At 35.1% G+C, this 24,603-nt stretch overlaps 1 protein-coding gene across 2 annotated transcripts in view; it reads right to left on the minus strand.

The window, feature by feature from the left end:
- Positions 1 to 24,603, minus strand: part of KNDC1 (kinase non-catalytic C-lobe domain containing 1) — a 57,308-nt gene that overhangs the window by 20,538 nt on the left and 12,167 nt on the right. The window contains exons 4-9 of one of the 2 annotated variants that reach the window (XM_021536449.4): positions 14,286 to 14,432; positions 12,002 to 12,119; positions 10,622 to 11,643; positions 10,460 to 10,519; positions 3,158 to 3,272; positions 25 to 96 (exon numbers count right to left, since the gene is read on the minus strand). In XM_021536449.4, coding sequence (XP_021392124.3) covers positions 25 to 96; positions 3,158 to 3,272; positions 10,460 to 10,519; positions 10,622 to 11,643; positions 12,002 to 12,119; positions 14,286 to 14,432 — 1,534 coding nt within the window. The remainder of the gene's footprint in view (positions 1 to 24; positions 97 to 3,157; positions 3,273 to 10,459; positions 10,520 to 10,621; positions 11,644 to 12,001; positions 12,120 to 14,285; positions 14,433 to 24,603) is intronic. The other variant, XM_021536450.4, reaches the window with a different exon arrangement.

Below are 24,603 nucleotides of genomic sequence, written 5' to 3' on the forward strand. Positions count from 1 at the left end.
TGAACATGCAATCTCTTATTTTACCTTCAGCTTTTGGAGCAGCAAAGAGGATCCTTCCATGGCAGTCAATCAGCACAGAGTCCAAACATAAGACCACTGCAAAAAAAAAAAAACCAAAAAAACCCACAAAAGGGCAAGGCATAATAACTATCTGTTCTTATAGCTATTTAGCACTAATAAAAGTAAACAATTTTAACAAAGAATTTACAGTGTCAGAAATTACCCTAAAATAAATGAAGCTTTAAATAACATTTATGCTAGAACAGACACAAGCCAATAAAGAGACAATAGCTGTGTAATTACCCAAAGCAATTTCTGCAGAACAAAGACAAGAAATTGGAAGTTTATTCTCTTAATACCCAGCACTGAAAAGGAAGGTCAAGAAAGACACAAAACAAAAAGAAATAAATATAATAGGTAGATATACTCTAGTCTTCTCACTAGGTACCAATAAAAGATGGCCATTTTATCTAAGAATTTAAGTATCTTTTCTCTTCTCCTTCAACCCCACAAAAATAGAGGGTCATCATCTGGAGAAAGCTGACATACACATGGCCAGATCCAAAACTCCTCTGGGTGCAACAGGATATGCAGTCCAGTTTTTCATAAATAGTTTTAATTACAATTTGTCAGTGAAGAAATGTTACATAGATCAGTATTTGGAAGGCCATGAAATTTTCCATTGTTAAAAAAGAAATAATGGATTTCTAAAACTACATTAAATTATCTGAGGTCTTCAGAAATGTGACATTAAGGTAATGAGATCATATAATATAAATTTGGTGTTGAAAATCTTGTGGCAAAACTGTGTCTATCTGTTTGCTAACTTCAAAGGACATTTTAACTTAATGTGTTTTAATATATTAAGCCAACTAGCCAGTAAGTAGTCCTCTTGCAGTCCAATTGTAGTCCTCTATTTCTAGACCATCAAGTGCAGTTTTCTTATTTAAAACTAAGTACTTGAAGAATAGATTCTTAAACTGAGTAAGAGATTAAAACATTAAATGTGTTAACTATGAAATAAGATATTAAAGATGTCTACAAGACACACAAATATTAATTTGTTAATAAATAATTAACTGAAGAGGTCTAAAAGGAAAAAGTTAGAAAAAAAGGCAGTAACACTTTTCCTTTTTTTAGTTACCTGTACAAACCACATCTAGAATTAAATTATTCACTGCTTAACATAAAGGCTTGTCTACTACCTTCAATAATATTTAAGTTAGACCTGAAGTATGTCTTGAAAAGCAAAGATTTCCCAAATGAGAACCTTTGCTGGTTATTTCTAAGCTGCAGAGGCAGCTTCACGCTCACTTGTCTTTGTCAGTTTGGCAGGAAATACCCCTGGCCCTGCTCACACAAACCAGATTTCAGCTTGTTCAGTACAACCTAAGACTCCTCACCTGGGCTCCCTGAATTACCCACGAGCAACATGTAAGCAACATCCTCTGATAAGAGGAGAGGAATTAAGTTAAGTCCCAGTGGAGGTTACAAACAACTTCTGTAGCAGAGTTGAATTAACAAATACGTGAAGAAGAGGCTAGCTTTGGGATATATTTTCTCAGCCAGGTAATTCCTGCTTAGGATAATGATAAAAGTAATCAAGGAAGGATTTGGAAGGAAAGGCTGTCTATGGGAATAAATAAAAAATAATCCAGCTTCATATATTTAACTATGGCTTATCAGCTATCAGTCTCACTCTACCACTGTCAAGACAAAGGATGTTTTTACAAGATATATTCATAATATGTATCAGCTTCACCTTTAGTACGCATTATTCAAAAGGAGCGTTGAGAGAACTTCACATGTGTACATAGGCACACACTAAAAACCTTTCCACAATGCACCATTCCCCTCAGAAAAGGCAGAGACTCCTCTTGCAGAACCATGAACCATTCTAAATCTGAAACCAATATTCAACTTCTAGGTAGCTTTATTTATGAAATACAGAATTTTTAAGTAAAGTGTCTTCCATCTGGTGGTTTGTATCATTATGTTCCCTTCTACAGACTACATAAGGTTCAGATGACAATTTTTAATATTTTAAGACATGCATTCTTAAGAGAGCAGTAACAGAGGCTGGCTAAGTGTATTACATTACAATCTGAGCCATTATATGCAGTTATCTGAAACCTTCAGAAACATAAGGAATATACAATCAGGCTGAAATAATCCTTCTGTTACAAGGTATATTAAAAACTTAGTTTTATGGGTAACAATTCTTAAAGTGCTCAGAATCTTCATTTATGGCTTATTTCACTTTAAGCAGTTTTATATAATAAAAATAAAATAACTGAAGCTGAAATCCAAAGAGATGCAGTAGGTTTTCTCTACATTATTATCTAGTTGTTTATATTCACTTAAAGGCTTCAAACTCATCCCTGCCCATACTCTTTAAAGCAATTTTTTTAAATCAAGGAAAAGAAAGGGTGGTGGAAACTCCTGCTCTGTTTATCAGAGCTGCCATAGGTTTATCATTAGTATAAATTAAACTATCATCCAGAATGTCCATGGAAATCTAGGATGGTCTGCTGAGTCGCACACAACATATTCAGATTTTGTCAAAGGACAGTTCCCTCTTCTTCTCTCAGAAGTTTATTTCTGATAATTTGTCTATAAACTGAAGCATAGGAGATGTGGAGGGACTAACTCCATAACAAGATCCTGAGTACTTTAAAATGACAAAGCCCTGTACTGCAGAAAAGAGGTCAGAAATCATTTGTCTCAAAGAAATCCAGGCAAAAGAGGAAGTTTTTACATATATATATATATATATATATGTGTGTGTGTGTGTGTGTAAAACTTATTTCTTCCTCCTTGATACAAGTCACAAGTGTTTTTCTTAAAAGTTGAAGTACAGATTCTCCATTCCCAAAAAGTCTAAAAATTTTCACTGCTTGAAGCCAAAGATTAATTTCTGTTGTGAAAGGCATCAAGATTCAGAATAAAGAAAAAAACCCCACCTATATATGAGACATTCAGCTGTATATGGAAGAAAACTCCAAGCTGAGTTTCGTCACAATTTAAGGAAATCAAAATAGAAATAGCTGCACACAAAATGGAAGTCTAGATCCTTTCAATCTACAGAATAAAGGAACTATTAAGAGAGTGAACATAAATATCTAGGCAAAATACTTCATTATAATTAAGACTATACCTGGATAATCTATGCAAGTCTGCAGAGTACATAAACACTCATGACATAATGCCCAGAGTTCATAGTCTTTCAGAGGCCTACCATACCAGGACAACAGGAGTTTTAGAGAGATCCACTGAAAAAAACAGTGAGGATGAAGAAAGTTATAAAAGTTATCACAAATTTAAAAACATTAGCTAATGCAACAGAAAAGTAAATCCTAATATAAAAAACACTCAAGTTAGAAAGTAACAAGAAAATATATTTATTGCACTTACCAGTAACGAATTAATACTAGTTATTTAAAAAGCATGGCACAGTCAGCTAACCACATAAATGAGTTAATTGTTTCTTAATTCCTTCAGAAAAGTGAGCTATCTGGAAGGTCTTTCTTACCATACTAAGAAAAGACTCCTAGAATGTCCATTGTGTAATAGACATATTTTATGATGAAACATATTACATAATTATACGGACAACACCTATACTGAAAAACATAAAAGATTCAAATGATTGCCATCAACAAAACAGTCCCTCATTCAAAACCTGATTTACCCTGGCAGTTGCATTACACGTCTTACCTTAAAGACTTCATCAATATTTCTTGTTCTTCTGTGAAAGATGTTAACAATATTGACAGAATTAACGACAGGTTTATTTGAAATCCCAGCACATTGTTTTGCTTTTAATCACTGGCTGCTCAATTTGTAGTAACAGCATTTGTTTTTCTGACTACCAATTTAGCTTTTGATATCTGGCATAATACCTTAATGTGACAAAGGTACTGCTCCATGGAAACTTACTCTTCAGAGACACACTTTACATTTTGTGATTTTTTATTTTTGAGGGTTGGTGTGTGTTAGTGTGAATCTAAGAACTGGAGATTTATAGTAGTGCACACACACCTTCCTGATCAAACCCTGCTAATGGAAAAGCCCATCTTTAGTACCAGCTCTTGACATCAGCTGCACTTCATGATCTCCATTCATCTACCAAAGGAACACTAAAAAGTTCACGGTAGGCAGAAACCTCTGAGTGAGAGCAGACCCAAAGAACTCTTTTTAAAAAGAGCACAGCACATTTTCTATTACATATGCAGTCCTGAATGAGTCAATTTCAGGCCATGGTAGGGAAAAGAATTACCAGAAGTAATTCAGGATTAACTCTGGAAAGAAAAAACATTTCACCCTCAAAAAAAAAAAAACCCCAAAGAAGCAAAAATCAATCAAATAAAAAATGAACCAAACCAACCCAAAAAACCCTAAAGACATAACTGAAGCACAGGAGACAAACGAAAAACCCTTTGAACTGTTTTGTTGCTTTTGCAAACATCTTTATATCCCAATCAGTATTTGTAAAATCTGCATAGACTAAGGGTCTCTCCCACACACCATGGCACTACATCATTAACTTTGACAAATCAGCCTCAGCACTGTCATTTACTAAAGTCAATTTTTCATCCTTTTACTGAGATGCTCTTTGGATTTTACCATGAGATACATAATGAGCTGACTACTGCATTGAATTTCATAAAGCTCAGTGAAATAGCTTCAGTGCAATCTATGGAGAAAAGAACGCCATTAATTTCTGTAGCTGAAATTTTGTTAAAAATTTGAACCAGAAGACCTTCTCAAAGAACACAATACTTTAGGCTCATATTGTTTAAATATTCTTTGAAGGTGAACCAGATAAACTACTTTTTTTTAAACAAAATATGTCAGGAAACACACCTTTTGATTTACTGAAAATGTTTCATATTCTGCCTACCTCCAACAGATAAAAATGAACTTCGTATTATTATTCTTCTATCCTACATTGTGGCACATTGCAATAATTAGTAAATTCAGCATAGACAGATTTGAAGCCAGGTGATAAGATTCAGTTTCATTCTCCAATTTTTTATCACCAACACCCTGGAGTGCAAAATGCTTTCATCCATGTGTTCTTTTACTGTATCTAGAAAAGTAAGCTCTTGAACTGTCTGATAAAAAGCCATCAATCACACAGCAAGAAGGAAAAGGACTGACAGTCAAAAGAACGACTTAGTCTAGAAAGCATATAGGACAGAGCTTCATACTGTTCAGATTACTATCCCTGAGCAGCACTGTGTCCCCCTCCAGAGCACTGTGGTTCTCACGTGCCTCAAGTGTTTTTGCTCAAAGACACATTACAAAGAAAGGAGCACCCAAATCTTCAAATGAACCCTGCACAGCTGACAAGCGTGAAGAGAAACCACAAGAGAAATTTCAGACTGGTTAAACATTAAGAAGGCTTTGGGATTTAGGAATTTTCTTCTAGTAAGTACACACTAGTGCCACATGTTTCTCTGTTAAGAGAATCCCTCCTCTTGAAGTTTGTGTCTTTAAAGACTCTAAAAGTGGCAGAGAACAAAGATGGACTTCCTTTACTGCATATACAAATCACTTTTTACTTCAGGAGAAGGTGATGAATGGCTAGCCAGGGAAAGAAGAATCTCTCAGTGAATTGGAGACTGAAGTCCACTGTACTGCTAAAAGCTGCAAAGTATTTCTCATCACCTCTGGGATATCCAAACTCTTTAGAGTAAGAAAGAAATTACAGAAAGAAATTCAAGGGCCGCAGGAGAGTAGGAATAAATCCTAAGAGCTGCAGCAAAAGTTTATGATAAGACAGGAGTGTCAGTGATAGATTAGAATAGATTAGAAAACAGATGAAGAGGCACCAGAAAAACACTATTTTGGAAGAAAAAGGTATGTAGGGAAAGCAAATCTTAGCATAAATGAGAATCACTGCCATCTGTGGGATGGCCAAAACAAACTGAGCCAGGAAAAAGAAGGATGCAGTCTGGTTACAGTTTGGTGAACTTTATTTAAATGTATACACTCATTGTTTCTCTGGCAATCATACTAAATAAATAAGAAACCTCAAATATATTATTGTTAGCTGGTATTTGTGTGCTAATTGATCTTCTGTCATATAATAAATACCCGCACTGCTATTGTCTCTTAATATAATTCACATCTCTCCTCACCTTGACCATATTAATTTTATTCCTGAAAGAAATACCTGAGAAGTTCATTCTTCTAGTGTCCTAATTATTCCAAATTCCCACCTTCCTCCACCAGAAAGAGAAATGTGGAACACTTCAGATGAAAACTGAGGGTTCAGACCTGCTGGGGACTTCTAACTCATGCTTCTAACACCTTGCAGAAGTTACCCCATGTAGTGAAGGTACGTGACAAGACATGTTTCATCACACATTTGCATTTGTGGTGAAAAATGCATGCAGTCTGGTTCAAACAGTTTTCAAAGGAAAAAAGAATATGCTTCTCAACCTATGGTTATGAGGCAACTCTTAGTTAAGCCTCAATCCTTAAACAATGCTCCTGGTACCTGAGGTATTTTAACACAATGTACATTCTAACTCCACTGAACCTTGGTTTAGTAAACATGTAAGTGTAAAACTCCTTATATAGGGATGTCTCAGGTTTGGCTGTTTTGGTTTTTAATATGCAAGTCTCTGATTCATGGCTATTACTATTTCCTAAAACTTAAAAATAAAATCCTTACTCAAACACCAAGAAAAAAAAAATCCGAAGTACTGGAAAATATATGATTAAATGCTTTTAGTCAAACCATCTGTAGCATGCAGTTACTTATCCACATATTTTAGCAAAGCAAGCTCAAGACAACTCTTCAGCATTTGTAAGTCCACTTCATTTAAACCATTAACATTTAATGCTATTAAACATTCATTAATATATCATCTTCAGTGAAACTGCACCAAAGAGCAAACAAAATACTATGTCTCTTTCCAAATTTTTTTAAAGTTCTAAGCAGACCTTTTCATGACAGAAACTATATTACCCATTTTTAAAAGTAAGAAAATGTTTTTCACAGCATTGAAATTTTGTCAGAAAATACAAAAAAAGCCAAATGAGCCATTATTGTCTATATCTACATCCTGGTGCCATTTCCGTTTATGCCCAAAGATTGCATTTTAAACCTCACTTTTTTGAAAAGTGATGGGTTTTTTGCAGTGCTGCAAAGATCATTTAACAGAACGTCTATTTAATTGTTGGTACCAGGACTGTAACCCCCAAATTAGTAAAGCATTCCAACTATGCAAACATAATTTATTTTTATGAACATAATGCTGTCATGTTTTAAATAGCCAAAGCAAGATTTTCATCATTCTTTTCTTAGCAAGTATTATTCTGGGAACTGACAACTTTTCTTTCCTTCATGTTATTTCCCCACTGTTAAAGTGTCAGCCTCTAGCTACATGGCTTTTCACTTCTCTCATGCTTGACAGGGTATGAATGACCAACAGAAAACAAACTTGCATTTGCCAGGTTTCCGTTAACCCTTCCCAAGTAAAGACCATAGCATTTAAATCACAGAGAAACATTTAAAAGGATTAGAGATGAGACATACCTGATTGGAATGAAACTGGTTAGAGAAATAAAAGATCCCCACTCAAACTTGAAGTGAAAAATATTTATTTATGGCATGCAAAAATATAAAAATTACTAGGAAAACCCTCACAAGATACATTGCAGTAGCCAGACAAAAGCAAGCAAGTATTTTTAGTAATGCTTACTAGCAGTAAAGCACACAACAATAAGAAGCAGTGTATGAGTATTAGAAAAATATTGTCCACTGGAGAAGTACTGACAGGCAAGAAAAACTGTCTGTTCTCCAGAGTAGACAAGGTTGATCTTCAACCGGATGGGGCTGGTATTGCACCTTCTCTAAACAACATGAAAGGAATGCTGGAGATACCATTCTAAAAGCTCTACTTGCTGCAATCACGCCAATTTGTTATAGAGAACTCAGAAAATGGCAGCACTGCAAATCCTCTGAGGTGTTTTCTATTTACCCCAAAAGGCAGAGATCACATTAGCTGGGGATTCACATTTGTGCTTTTGCAGTAAATGAACAAACTTAGGCTTTCTTTAAAAAAAAAACAAAAACGGTATTTGGTAAAATTCTGGCTAATTGGGAACTTGAGAGAGAGACAGCAGTTGTACTTTTGTCATGTAAGGAATAGCACAGTGTTAATTTTTTTTTTTTTTCAGTTGTCAGGAGATAACACACAGGCAAAAATTGCTCTATTTTGGAAGCCTGAGGAATAAAATCTCTTTTCTAAAAGGAAAAAAGAAGTTGAAAACATTAACCCACTGCATTTCCCTAAGAAGACTCACAATAAAGTCTGCTATACAGTTCAACAACTCCTAACTATGAATGACTTTTCTTCAGAAAAAGGATTATGAGGCTAGACATTCAGCATTTCAGGAAGCCATTTCAGAAGCCTAGGTGTTAATATACTTAAAGGTTTTTTTTTTTCCCTCTCTACAGCAGTTAAATAATTAATGAAGATTTTTATTATGTTTACTTTATTTGTTTAAGACGAAAAAGATTTTTCTAAATCACACATTTTTCTGTGGCAGGACCTGAACATCTGCTGGAATCATTTACTAAAAAAGAGAATACAGAGTGTGAGTCTATCAAGCATTTCTTCTATTGAACAGACAGCTATAAACCTCTGATATAACAAAGAACCACTACCCTGCTGTCTTCATTTCAGATGCTATGTATTACAACACTTCTTATTAGAGTATCTGGAATAAGAGTTACCTTCTTTAATTCACAGTGATTGCTCTGTGAGATCTGTGCGAGCAGGATAACCTCACTGTTAATAAGAGCTTACTTGCCTGCAAGAATGAAATTTTGTTCAGGCCGAAAGGACACTTTATTTAAATTGATGATGAAATATTTAAAGAAAAAGAAGACTTAAAAAGAATGGCAGAATAACCTGAGAATGTATTTTGGTTTACTTTTCTGTGTGTCAGTCTCAAGCACTGCTGCAAAAAAACAAATAAGATTTGCTACAGCTTTTAATTTAATGGAAGAATTTTGTTAAACTATCATTCTGGGGAAGATTATTTTCCTAAAACTACCTTCATGCATCCAGACTTAAACTTTTGCCCTGGTAATCTGGTAAGGACAGAATATAGGTCTTATTTCAATATCTTTTGCTCCTTAAAAAAGAATCCCTATCACTACACTCAACTTATGTTCATAAGTGATGGCAGAAATAGAAAAAAAAAAGGATGTGTGTACAATAAAGGGATTATTTCTCAGAGTCTGAAGAATACATTTGCAGGGTTTAAAAACTAAATAAAGGATTCAATATGCATACAGTGAATAAGCCCCTCAGAAGGCAAAAACATGCCACATGGTACTTATCCACATTTACTATCCTCCTGAACTATGAATTTAATAAGCACACCTGTTGAGGGAGAAGAGACAGAAAAGGGGAAAAAAGGACAGATTCTTCAGTTTGCTCTAGTCTTTTACCTATGATGAACCAAAGGCTCTTTACGCACCTGATAATTCTAGGTGAGTGTTTCAAAGCAGGTGCTTGGCCAAGGTGAAAAGCAGGACAGACAGAGACTGAATATAACCCTAAGTGCCGCTGTATGGGATGGCTGGAACATGGGCTGGTAGGCAAGGAGAGCAAGGCTGATATGCCAGTAAACACGCAAGGAAAAAACCCAACGTCCGCACCTAAGAATAATTTCTGGAAACAAAATGTGTGAAGTTTGTGCTGCTCATTTTTATCCTGCTGTAACCAAGCTGGAGAAGGATAAACAATCCTGCAGTTTTAGCCAGCAGCTCTCCAACCACGGGGATTGTTTACACTTCTGAGTGTGGCACAAAAGAAAACCATCTAGTCAGAGACCAAACTTGTCCACCCTGAGATGCAATTTGAGCAAATAAGAGACCGTATTACAATTATCTATCAACAAACTCTGGCAGATTCTCCCTCTGGTATTTGGCTATTGATAAAGACTTAATGCATGAGACAACATATCCATCATACTGTGCACATATTTAAATTCTATAGTGAAACATACATAACAAACAGAGACGACAATTTAAGAACACAGAACAAATATAGCAAATGTACAATTTCCAAAAACTTAAATGTACATGGAAGATTAAAAATAATGTGGACTCTAGCCTCCTGAAGCTGATGGGATATTGTCACTGATTGCAGTGAGCTCAGGTTTACAGTCAGGAATTCTGCAATTTTCATAAGCACCTGGGAGGCTCACTGCTTGCTAGTGGAATTTATGCATCGACAGTAACATAAACATGTATGCTTTGGTTGTTCTTTTACAAATGCAATCAGTTATTAAGGAATGCTGCTCTAACACACTAGCGAGTAGACTCCATTTGTAAAAAAATTTAAAAATTAAAATGGAAGTCAATTTTGCAACAGCAAAACTTCACTGTAGCACTTTAATTTTTAATTTAAGAAGAAAAAAGGATTACCATGTTTCCAATATTAACTCTTAAAGTGTGCAGACTAGCAAAATTCCATTTTCTGGGATGCTAAAGGGAAGAAGGGGGAAAGAAATCACACAGTATTTAAGTCATCTCATCTCCACATAAGTGACTACAGCAACTATATAATGAAGACTTTATTTTTACTACCTGCTCGTTACTTTTGATTTCTGAACCTCTGCCTCCACAAAGATTATCTTCATTATTGTTTGCACTCATCACACCGTTGCTTAATTCTGGTGGCCCAATTAGGTTTGATCCATGTCTGTTCCCACTGGGTTTTGTTGTTAACACTGAATCCATCGTGTTAAAATGTGGTACATAATTTTCATTTGACCCTTGAAAAGTTTCAGAACAGACTTCCAACACCATGTAGTTGTCTGGCATTTTTGCTCTAGCAATGGACTGATTTGGGCCTTTTAGCATATCAGCTGGTTTTAGCCCTTCAGAGGTAGCACCAGAAGAGTCTTCTTTGTGATCAGATGAAGAAAAACCTATCTTTTTACCATTGATAAGTGACATATGTTCTTCTAGATTCAGGCCAGACACTTGTGTGCATACACATGGTGCCTCTAAATGATGATCATCAGATTGGTGATTCTTTGATTCTATTTCTGGTGGACTACTGACAGCAAATGAATTGAGATTTCCCTTTGAAAAAGCAACCTCATTATTATTGTCTGGAGGTAGTGACTCTTGTGTTATGAAGTGATTTTTCCTATCTAGTGGTCCACTGTTGATTACAGAAGTAAAAAAGTTATTTGTATCTGCAAGTTCAAGTGGTAGCTTTGGAAAGGTTTTCATTTTTCTCAAAGAACCTTTCTTAAAAAGGCAATCTCTCTCCAGGTCAATAACACATGATTTTATATCCAAAGCAACACTAGCAAAACTGTCAGTATACACTGCGTGTTTGTCCTCTTCTTTGCTCTTTTCAGTTTGAGTTTCAAGTTGAGAATGTTGAGTTTTCTCATTATCCGGATCAATTTGCATTTCCTTTAAACCACTTTCTCTGCCAGTCACCATGGTAACTACAGAAGAGTTGTTATGACAGGCAGTTGTCACCTCTTCCACTGCAGACGAATCACCTGCAATGTTGTTTTTCTCATTTGAATATAATTTAGATCCTGAATTCCTCTGACACATTCTTCCTTTCCACATGTTATCACAGACATCTAGATACAAAAACAGATGCTTATATTAAATGTGTACTAAACCTCCGAATCTCCCCTTGTAAATCTTTATATTGCTTGTTCTGCCACTGCTGTTACATATCTTTAGTATGTTACACAGATTCTCAATTTCTGAACAAATCTGAACCACTTTGAATCGTAAGGGACACTTCAAACATAGTATGTTAATTAATATTAACGTGTCCCTGTTTCCCCATCACTGATCTACAAATATTTAATAATGATTTGTTGTAAACTAGAAAGGAATCTATAACAGAAGATCACACAAACGCAGTCTTTGAAAAATCATTAGATATGTCAGGCAATCTAAAGTTTTAGACTAAATACATTTTCTGGTTACCTTGAGAAGCACCAAATGATTCAATTGAGAGAACTCTTCTTCCAACAGCAGACAAGTTTCGACAAATATTACTTGATGAAGCAATCTTCATTTTTTCTTCACATAATGACAAAATGCTCTAGAGGAAATGAATGTTAAATACTTATTTAATAATGAATAGATTTGTGAATTTCGACTAACATGAATGATGTTAACTCCCACAGTACATCTGAATTTGTATGATGCTACATTGGAGGTCTTTCTTCTCCAATTCTTTATACTGCATGTTTCTATTATGTGGTTGAATTAATTTCTTGTTTTTACCATGGGCATTATGAAGTCATTTAATAAAATTCAAGTTTTAGCCTACAGTTAGAACATCAAGAACACTGATAAAAATTATCTTAAATGTTAACCTTTATGAATAACATAGTAAAAATGCAAAAAAGCTAGAGTGCTGATTACTTTTTTCAACAGCCAATGCTTCGCTTGAATTCAGTGACACAGGCAGGATGATGAATGTTTTTATTACTGAAATTACATTAAAATTAAACCCTGAATCTTTTAAAAACTGCAAAATACAAATATCTAAAAAGCAGTATTCCCAGTTAGAAAAAGCAATCATTATCATTACTGTTACAAAAAGTAACACTACTTCATAATAACACAATAATAACACAATCTGCAGTCTGGGCACCATTTGATGGCAGTAGCATTGGTCTCACATATAATTAACTACAGATATTCACACATTTAAAAACCTGCCCCTTTGGGCAGGATGTAGAAGAGAGCTGCCTTTCCAAACACATCCCACCATTTCCTCAGTAACTAATCCCAGATAAACACTGGTGAGACCTCATACAACTCTTAGGAGATGCTCTCACTTCCGCATTCAGCAGTTCCCACTCAACTGCTCCTCTGCTGTTGTGCATAGAAGGAAGAAATTAGCCCTGTTGGTTCACATATGGGATTGAGGAAAGACAGGAAAAAGGGGGACAGGTATCCAGCTGTGCTGAAGTCTAACAAATACCTAGAAAAGTCTAGGGGCTTTCCCTCCAAATAGCTCCCAAAACTCTGTTCACCCAAGAAAGTGTCCAGTGGAAAAGGAACAGGAAGAACATACTCACCAAGTGACCCTTATATATTACACAAGACAAATTATTTTTTGGATTATTTAAATAGTGAGCAACAGCTTTCAGGATCTACAGACCACTTGGAGATGAGAGAGTACTATACAATCCCTCCTCTGACAACAGTAAAGGAATAGAAACAGAGCAGCTGACCAAGCAGGCTCCATATTAGGTATGGTCTCCTGCCTGGGCAGTCATCAGTCAAGAAGCCAATATTTTTTACTTTCTAAAAATTAATCTGTTGATTCTTCTGTTGCAGTACTCCTTCTGCAAAGTACTGATCATAGGTGCTATACCATTTAGAATACACACTATCAGTTCAGGAAAATGAAACACCCATGCTCTCCCCACCCCACTGCCCCAAAGCCCCCCCACCCCCCAAAAAAAGTAGATAAAGTAGATAGCACTATTTTGAAGTAGAAGAACTGAATCCAAGAAAAGTCACATTGCACATCTGTTATTCTCTCCCTACATTCTCACAGTCTGCAAAAACATTAAAGCTAAACTTTTGCACATTAATGTCAAATAACTCTATCAGATAACCAACATTTAGAATGTAAATTCTTTTAAGACTTCAGCAATTATCCTATATAGTTTCAAATTCTTTCTAAAAGCTAAAGGTAAATAAGAGGCTAAATGGAATAAAATACAAAATCCAATAGAGAAACTAAGCCTTTATGTAATTACAGAAAAACTAGTTAGTAGTAATTCTTTGAACAACACTGCTTTGAACATGCCAAAGAACAGAGACTTCGTGGGGCAGGATCCATACATCCCCTTCTTAAATGCAATCCCATTATCATACAGATTTCACAGCATAATGCCTGTGCTTTTATTTCAAATGACACTTTGCCTCTCTGTAAACCAAATATTAAATGGGAAGAAAACAGTTAATGAGAAAATTTAGATCCACCAGTGTATTCACACAATCTTCTTAAAAATCCAAGCACTGACGAACATCTACATCTACTTTTCAGGTTGTATATCCATTAGAGTGGGAAAAAGGATGAATTTCTGCAGAGTAGGGGAAGACCTTGGCTTTCTTGCAAAACTTGAGCATACTGCTTATCAAGACTAACTTGATAATTACAAAGACTAATGAGATAAACAAGCATACATACAGAAATATTAGTATCACCTTCTTTAAAACAAAAAATTATGTAGAGCTGTTTTACCTCAATATCTGGCCTATTTTCAGGATTGTCTTCTTGCATTTGTTCCAGCAGAGTGTGCAGATCTTGTCCGAATTCTGATTCTGTCTCAGGTTCTACAATATATTCTATTGCTGCTTTCAGTGTTGCACCCAAAGAATAGATGTGTGCCTGCATGAAGTTTAAAAAAAAGACATTAAATAGGTTACCAATTCTTTCCTTCCTGCCACAAAAACTTCAAGATCATAGAAGCTTACACTATTTTCAAATTTAAGGTAACAGTTTACTGGAAAGGTGGTTTAATTTAAACATGATGAACAAAATCAGCTTCAGTCCTGCTTTGGGGCATATACTTGCTGCAAACAAAAAGAAATCTTGTGGGGTCCAATTAGAACTCTTTTTTCCCCCTCATCAATAACCAGTACTACAAGTATTATACCAGGCTATAATTAAATATAAAACTGAGAACCCTGTGTTTGTGCAAGTATTGTTTAAGTTAGAAGCATGCTAGAGATTTGATGGAATGGAGACTGAAGTGACATTCCTCTTAGCAGGGAGACAAAGAAACAAAATATTTATTTGAAAAAACCTTTTTTTTTCCTATATAGCAATATTTTATGAGTGCTATCAAGCTTAAAGGAGCAGAAAAAACACAGCATAATACCACTTGTCACTGAAGACACTTATGAAAGAGTTTTAAAAAATACTTCATGTTTTCTACCTCTGCTTCTCTCAAAGCCCACATCCTCGTAGTTGATAGGATCTGCAACAAGTGACATCACCTCTGTCTGTTCCACAAAATTACTATTATAGAAACAAAGTAATCACTCCTCTAAGACCTGAAGTTAAAAACCACACTGCAGAAGTTACTAACACCACACAGACCAAGCCATGTTAGAATACCATAATAAATAATGCCGTGTAGTGTGGAGACATCTCTCATGTCAGAAGGTACTTCCAAGCAGAATAACTTCTGAACAGAATAATTTCTTCCAGTAACAAATGTATAAGAATTCACTATTTCTTATAATACAGGAGAACAAGAAAGCCTATTTGAATATGATTTCATATCTACAACTTGAATACCAGCTCCAAAAGTGGGACAGAAGGATGAGTAGCTTAATTTTAAGGGAAGAAACAAATTTGTTTTTGACAAATTTTCTTCATCCACACAAGGCTGGAAGCAAGCAGTACAGGATAGAGGAACAAGGGCAGAGCAACACACTACCTCATCCCACATTTTCCAATTAATAATTTCTGATCACAGTGGGATAGAACTCATATGCCCTAATATGTCTTAAAAGCACAAGTGTCTGAGATGCAAACAGACAGGCTTCAAGACCATTTTATTAGTCTGTTTTAATGAAGTTGACTGCATCTTTTCTTGTACAAGAGAAAGGCCAGTCCCAAACTGAAGTAAGATCTTTTTTTCCCCAAAACAAAAAGTTACTCTGTTAAGGTACTTCCTTTCCTCTGAAATGCAGGAAAACTAGTTTTGCAGATGGCCATTTTAAGCACCATAGCTTGTAACTAATTTCTGTGTTAAAACATTTACAGGGAATGTGGATACCTTTTTCAACTTGAAACTTTCTCTCATGTAAATCCCCCTTTTACCTTTCCCCTCTCCCAGCTTTCCATACACCACCACTGCCACCCCACAAGTAAATGGAAAGAAAATCCAGCTATTTAATCAATTTCCCGAGCTGACAGTAAACACGGGTAATATTTAAGGTAATCCAACATAACCTTAAGTCTGTCCGAACTGAAGCAATGAGAAATGAGATTACGATCATCCACTAGGTGGGGCGTTCCCCAAGTTAATGCATCAAGAAGCTTCTACTTACTGCACAGCTGGGCTTAGGAAGAAAATTTCACTTCCTGGGAAAGAAGAGCAAGGTGGGTATATGCAATAAATAAATTCTTAAGTACAAAATATCTAATGCTTACTAGAAGTCACTACTCTCAATGACAACAATCTCACAAGCAAGCTAAAGATTTTTCAGTCTGCTCGATGGAGAGTAACAAATAAGAAAAGAGTGGCAAAAAACTTTTCTTCTTGCCAACTAGAATTGGGACTGAATTGGCCATTAGGAATTTTATTAAATAATTAAGAGGGCTTTATTCCTTAATTTCTGAAAAAAACCAAAACAAAACCACTACCACAAAAAGAAACAAAAGCAAAATCCAACAAAACACTCCCCCCCAAAAAAAACCCTCACACCCATTTGTTTTAAATGAAGATAAGGAGAAAAACTTTTTGAATTATAATAATTTTTCATTACCAGGTAATAATTTAATAGCTGATAAACAGCGTGCATTTCCAGAAAGATCCAAAAGAAAAATCAAATAAACCCAAAGCTCAAAACTCTTCAGAATTCCTAAGGAGGCTCAGGAGTTAAAGACTAAATGTCACTTGTTACAAAAATATATAGACCTTGCCAGCAAGACTGCATCACAGTGTCAGCTTCAAAGGATAGGAAGAAAGACAGAAAGTCACATTAGGAAACCAGCTTCCCAGATTTGGTCCTAGAGGCTACATATCCTCTTAGCCCAAAGCCAGCAAATATAACAAGAATTGTAGGTAAATGATTAGGGTATGCATTACTGGGAAGGCTATTATGGAAATAATATGCCCTTTAAGAATCCCAATGCCAACACAAAAAAAAAGATGTTTGAAGAGAGTAATTATGATTTGAGGTGATAAGTCCTTCTTTAAGCAACATGCTGAAACAAGAGAACTCATGTATTCAGAAAAAAATTTGAAGGTCATGATCATACAGGTAGCTTCAAATCAAAGTAACTTGTTTAAAAACTAGTGTGGTTTCCAAGACACAAAGGCATAAGAAGCCAAAAAAACCCAAAAGGGTAATTCAAAAGGTGAAGACACTACTTTTTTTTTTTTTTTTTAATGATCAGGCTAAGTACTGGAAGCCTGTTATAATGTTATGGTGTTATAATGTTATGTTATAATTCTGTATCATGATTGAAATACACTCCAAAAGGCTTCTGCAAGTTCTACTCAAAAGCTACTTGCCTTTCTGCATACCATTTCATAATCATTTAACATCACAGGAAGTGAAATCAGAACAGTAATGATCTGCTCTAGTTTTAAAATCTGCCAATCAAAAGATCAGGAGAGGAAGTAAAGCTCCAAGTCTATACGGAGAGAGTGACAGAGACGTTGTTGTATTACTGCTTGACTGGCCTAAAGAACTGAACTTCTCCAGGAACTCCATTTGCAGACAAACACAACAGGAAAAAGCTGACAAAAGAGCTTTTGAATAGTGACTGCACAAGTATGTAGCAATTACAAATAATGGCCATTTATATTCTGTATTGAGATTTCACTAAGTTCAGAATTGTAGGTCTTCTAAAGAACTGAAAAAGACAGGGCATAATACAAATAATACTTAGTGAAAAATATTTCTGACTAAATAACAAGTTACAGAAATTGTGTAATTGGTTTTGACATTCTTATCTGACCTTTATTTTACTTTGTGTATTTTTTCTTTCTTTTTATTGAGATTGCAGAGATAGAACTACTTCCACCCAATTGTGATACAATTCAAAGCATTTAAGGGTTCTATAAAAGAAAGCTTCAGGGTGATTTTAAACCTCAAGGTTTTATAAAGAAATTCAAGGTAATGCTTGAGAAAATTACTACTGGGAGAAAACATTTAATATCTATCTATGTAGTTTTTCTGTGTAGTCACTCTAAAATGCACTATTTTTATGCAAAAGAAAGTCAGGAATTCTCCTTAGTGAGAAAATGAAAGGGAAAATGCCTATTATTTTCAATATTTTCCTTCATTACAAATGGACTAAATTGCATAATTGCAATTACTGGAAGGTGTAATATTAAATATTAGCTTTATGTTCATTTGGCACCCTGGATACCTTGATAATTAGCCTGCATAGTGTGCTAAAAGTGCTCAGCCACTGTAGACTATTCACAAAACATAGTCTAGCTTGAAGTGGTTAACAAGTACTGGAATGTGCAGTTTGTCCCTTCTAACTACAGGTAACTGTGCCAGAAAAAAACCTGTTCCCCAAAAGACTTCTAAAAAAATGGGGCCCAAAATGCATCTACAGGTCAGATTTTCTCACAGTCAAAGTCTGCAGGTATTTTAACTCTCAAGTTGTCTTTTAACTAACCTAAGAAAAGTAAGTGAAAGCTTTAAAAGTTTACAGTTTGTATATGTTGTTAGGCCTAATCAAGGCACAAGCAAGGCTTTGTTAGCTTGTCCCTGCAATTTACTGCTTCTGCTGATATCATCCTGCTTGAATTGAGAAATTTGTATCATCCTGCTTGAACTGAGAAAAACTACTTGGGACATCAACCTAATCTCAGTTTTATAGTTGCAGGCTTCTTGTTTGTAACAGTCCATGCCAACTGTTTTATTTCCATTAATTTGTCTGTTGGCCACATGCAACCTTTTTGCATCTATGTTTTGCAGCAAGAATTTACACATTTTACAGCATCAAAAGGCAGTATTTTGTTTGAATCCACCATGTACATCTCATTGTTGCCACCCACTTCATTTCTGAGAGCTGACACTCCATGGCTGCTGCCACAGCACACCTCACAGATTTCTTAGCAGAGCTTCTCCCTTTGTCTTCCAGGATAAATAAAAAGTATTACTTGAGGTAATTGCTTATTTTATAAATGCTGTTTCACCATCTGGTCCTGGAAATTTATGTTACTGCTGATTTTGTCAGATTGGTCACTAGTCTATTCTGAAACTCTTAATTCAGCCAAATTTTTGATAATTCTCCATAAAGAAGAGTTGCTATGTAGATTAAAACACGTTCAAAAAAATTACATAGCTTTTCGGTTATAGCTTTCTTTGAAAAACTCTTTTGTATCTTATTCATTTGCAAACATTGCAGACTTCAGGTAGCATTTCTGTGTTTAGAAAGATTTGAAAAATACCAGGTTTTCATTCTTTTTAAGTTGTTTTCATACTTTTTGACTAACCTCAGGGGCTTCTTTTCAGGTCTTCTTTGACAAGAGATTTTTTTTTTTTTAAATAAATCATAAGATACATTTACAACAGGCTTTGTGCTACCTGCAAAATTTATTTTAATAGCAATAGATTTTGGCTTTCCATATGATTCTGTTGATTGCCGTCCATAGAATAATTTGCCAGCATCTACAGTAGTAATCACTTTGAAAAGAAATACTGTCAATTCAGAGCTATACCCAGAAATGAAGAAAAAAAAATATGAATTTTTCAAATGGACCTCAAAGCGGTTTCAAAAAGTTGTTGCTACTTTAACTACTGTACTAAGGACAAATGATTTTAAACCACTTACTGTTACCTTGGTAAAGATTCATTTTCCTCTTGGAAGTCACATGAAGATGAATATGCCCAGAATCTTGAGCAAATTTAAGCCATGCTATTTACAGGAAATTAGTCATATATTTGCAGAGTGAAGAAACAAATTAAGAACAGGTTTTTTACACTTCCATCCCACTTTTAGGCTCCCTTAATCACAAAGATCAGGCATCCCAACATGGATGAGTAGCACGCCAATTGACTCCTCTCCTGCATGACTGAGTAAGTATAATTATGACACTTAAGGAAGAATACTAAAAAAACCCCTGAAAAACCTTCTGAAGATCTCAGAGGTTTAGATAGCAAAAGTTACTCACATTTATTTTTAAAGCTTCTTGAACAATGGTATTTTTAAAAATTCCCTTTGAAACAGAGTTTCATGTGTCACAGCTTTCCTTATGATTTATCAGCCATTAACCTCCTTACTTTTAAGTTACTTGCCATAGGTAATTAATTTATCACTTAATTAAGGTAACACAACTCATTCCCTGTAGGCATAGAAACAAGGAAGGCTGACAAACAGTTATATGCATGCTGAGCACACTGGCTCTGTCTTCTCTCAACAGTGTAGGATTTTTTTTTTTTTTATTTTATAGCAAATACAATGTTAGTCATAGTACTGAAGTATGTTATTAAAAAAAAAAAAACCTACATTTTTTTTTAATCTTAAACCTAAGAGACGGTGCCTACTGGTAGTCTGTCACTCTGAGCAATGCATTCACACCATTATGTATTGAGGGATACTTATTACACATTTTGGAGGTAAAAAATGGAATTGTAGCACTTCAGATAAGAACATTATGGGTCAATACTAGAACAGCATCCCAATTCTTTTATCATTACATGAATCAATGACATCCAGACTCTGACACATAAAATATTCATTACTGTACAATGACCAGTTAACTCTTCCTTAACAAAATAATCTATGTAGAGCTCATTTTTTTTTAACCGCTATCAGGACCATATATAAGATGACCTGCAAAATGTAAAAAGCTGGTTAGACACTTCTCAATTTACTTCTCTGCATAATAACTTGTTATGACAACATTCAAAACACCAATTTTCACAGAACAGCTGGAGGTGACAGAAGCAGCCAAGGTTGGTAGCTCTTATTGCATATTACAGGAATGTAAACATTTGGTGAGGGAGGGTTTGGGGCTGATTTCAGACTGGTTATGTTTCTAGCTTGATTGGTTCACACGGGAATGTCTTCTGCAGAAGTAAACCTTGCTCCTTCTCAACTCAAGCACAGAAGCAGTATTACAGTTGAGAGAAAGAAGAAGTTTGGTTGGAGCTTTTAGTTGTTTTGTGGGGCTTTTTTTCCTTTTATTTTTTTTGGGGGGGGATTTTTGTTTGTTGGCTTGTGATTTTGATGGTTTTTTTGTTTGGGTGGGTTTTTTCTCTGTTTTTGTTTGGTTGTTTTATTTTTAAACTTGGTGAAGGGGCTGAAAAGTTCAAGAATCTTGGAGTATGCATATACAAAGAGATTAATTCACATGTTGCAAGGTTATTTGAGAAACTTAAGCCACACTCAATACATTTCCCAGGAGACACTATCCTTAGCTTCAAAAGCATGCTCACAGTTACTGTCTTAAGGTTTCTCAAAATGCTGTAATTAAGGACAGTGATGTGTAGTGACAAAATCCTGAAGGCTCTGTTGGCTAAATCTCAAAAACCTAATCCTCTACAACCATCTAATTCACCGGGGAAAATGAACTAGTCTTGAATTTTATCTGGAGATTAGGAAGGCATCTACCATCTACTTCTAAGTCAATAATTTCCTGAACTTTTCTGAAATAGTGGTATTTATAAATGTTCTCATACCCTGGTGAAATGGCTCTGTATTTCAGTTTGTGCAAATGCTAAAAATTAATTGCCATTGTTTCAGGGAGTAGAAATTACCAAATCCAGAATAGCAATGATCATGGATCATTTAGTGACTTGAATATCCACAAAAAACAGACATAAAATTAATGGAAGAGGAATATTTTGATAAAAAGTAATGATAAGGAATAATTCTATGTTGCCTTTAAGGGTTTTGGCTTGCATTTCAACAGCAATGTTAATCATTCTAAGGAGTAAATGATGGAACTAAATGGAAAGGACCAGAGAAAATTAAGTTCTGCAAGTAAGACTAATATGATGATGGACCCATCAAAGGAATGAGTTTGAATGGGCAGCACCAGAAACTGACAGGTAATGATATGAGGACTAAAGAAGACAACTTCATCCACAGCTGAGAAAGTATCAGTATTAGTGAGTTTACATAGAAGAGGTTGGAGACAAACAATTGATCCAAAACAATTTGTGCATCTTTAGCATTAAGAAGCTCAGAGATTTATGAAACCCAGCATGTGTAACAGGAGAAAACATTCTCTTCTCTTTTCCATAGTTTTTTGCCCAAGATGGAGACTATACACAAATTTATCCAACACAACCCTTTCAGGCTTCAAAAAAAGTAAATTCCAACAACAAAAACCACCTGTTTTAAGAGAGAATGCAAAGGTCTCTCTTCACCCCCAATCTTTTCCAAACAAAAATCTCTAAATAAGATAATTTAAAAATTATGTTGTACATCAGGGCATAATCTTCAGAAACCTTAGAGGAAAAATTATATATCTTAACTTTAATAATGCTTTCCTATAGGAATCTTACAGCCAAATAAAGAATAAACCTAAAATTCTGTATGTTTTCACCGACCAGGTTACCTATACAATCATTTTTCTTCTAGCAACATTTTTCTGCCTAGGACAAAGACTATTTCCAATAAAACTAAGTCACTCCAAAAAGCTGTTTCAGCTTTAGGGGCAAAATTGTAGAAATATTGGCAATATGCTCAAAAGGTTTGCTGGCAAAGACCAATATGACAACTTTGCAACCCCAACTTCAAGACTAAGCAACTGCTAAGCTGTAGGTTTTTGAGGTAACCAAATTATAAACTTTAAGAGAGCCTAGGCATTAAAAGGAAAAAAAAAAACAACCCAAAAAAACCTCTGACGTAAAAAAAATTCCATTGGCCTCATTCTTCCTTTTGTTAACTTTGTGTAAAGCATCTAAAGGGTGTTTGCTCAGTCCTAAGTTCCTGAAAGGGACCTCAACTGGGATGGTGATGTAAAAGCAAGAACAGGAAGATTCCATTTTCTCTTCTATAGCACAGTAGAGGCAGAGGAAAGAAATGAAAGTAATTTATTTTTGTCACAGAAGGAAAAGACAGCTTTAAATAACGTTCAGAAGATTGAATGATTTAGACTACAGGAGGAGATAAGTTACCATTTGCTGATGACAAGCCTTGCTGCTGTTAGATAGAATTAGTCTCAAGGGGAGGCTACATGAAACTAAGAGAAACAGAATAGAAGAAAAAAGGCACTAGGTGTTTCAAAAGACTTGCTTCCCCCATCAGATAAACACAAAACCAAAAACCTATCTAGGAGAACATATAAAAGTTTTATTTTTTCATCCTGCACTGAGAGCTAAAAAAAATAGAACAATAGAGATAATCTCACAGTATTCAAAGCTACTGCTTTAAAAGACTAGGAAAGTCACAAAGACAAGACTTCCTTTATACAGTCTGCTGTTTGGATTTGGGAGAAAGATGAAGGCTTTCACATTTAGAGAACGACCAACAGCTGAGACATGAGCACTAGGTTAGTAATGATCAGGTATTGAGAAATAGTGCAGCATGAAACTGCTCAGTTTTCTTCAGGAAGCCTAACATCACTATATATATATACACACACACATTCTGACCCTTTCTTTATCTATTCCACAGAACATTATGTTTCATTTGAAACTTCAACCTATGCATTTATATGTACATAAAATATTTCTATGTATATTGCATTTATAACTCCAACTGCCTTGTCACATTTCATAGGAATAAGCTATATGAATTCTAAAAACTTAATATTCAAAAACAAATGTCATAACATTTTATCTTGTATTGTTTCTATTTGCAGCAGTTCTACCACTTCATGTACATTTGTTTATTTTTAAGGTTGCTGAAATACTTGGACTTTTTTTATATAATACAAATCAACTACAGCTCACTGAGAACTGCAAGTTGAGAGTCATGACATTCTAAGAAAGATAGCAACAGCATTCAGCCTTTTCCAGCTATGATTCTTTCACAGGTGAGAGATCAGCACACCCTACTCCTGTCCTGATAGATAAAAGCAAGAACAAGTTCTAGATGAGAAAAAGAGGCAATGTGAACTTTACTTTCTTTCCCTTCACTAACCCATATTTCCTCCTCTTCTTCAAGGTAGTATTTAACTCTTGATCACTTTTTCAGTTATTTTAATTTCTGAAGGTTTTAATCTTGCCACACACTGAGGCTTCCGAACTACTGCATCTTATCACCTCCAAATACTGAAATAAGTCATCAACAGAAGTATTATCCAATCTCCCTCAGAGAGAATAGACAAGAGTGAAAATTCACTGATTTCTATAACAAAGGTTCACTAGAACAAGCAAAACTGAATAGCCACATTATTAAAAGATTATAAATGCAAGCTCACACATGGTGGACATCAGTCCTTCATCTCACTGAAAGCTCGTATCTCAGAAATGTGGTGTTCCACATCAATGAACCTCTGTGTGAGGCTCAATGGCAGTTTTGTGATGCAGACAAATAGCTATTTGAAACTGGTTTGAGACAGCCAGTGTTTTTAACCTGAGGCAATCTTGTATTGTAGTGATAGAAGACTATTAATGAACTCAACAATATTTAACTATTCATGTTGAGCCTCCCATTGGTCAAATTTCACAAGTCTAACACTGTACTGCTCAGGGCAAGAAAATGAAATAGGAGCAATTTTCATCAGGAAAAAGGCTAAAGTTCTTCCTATTTAGAAGGCAAAATCAGGGCAAATTTTAGAAGAAGCCTCAAATAAGTATTTTTGCATCTCAGTCTCTTCCTGTCTTTGAAGAACAGGAAAATTCACACATTCTTTGCTGTTCTCTACAGTATGATGAGTAGAAAATTTTAAAATTAGATGCTA

This window comes from Lonchura striata, chromosome 6 (genome assembly GCF_050655825.1).
Source record: "Lonchura striata isolate lonStrDom1 chromosome 6, ASM5065582v1, whole genome shotgun sequence".
NCBI classification, from domain to species: Eukaryota; Metazoa; Chordata; class Aves; order Passeriformes; family Estrildidae; genus Lonchura; species Lonchura striata.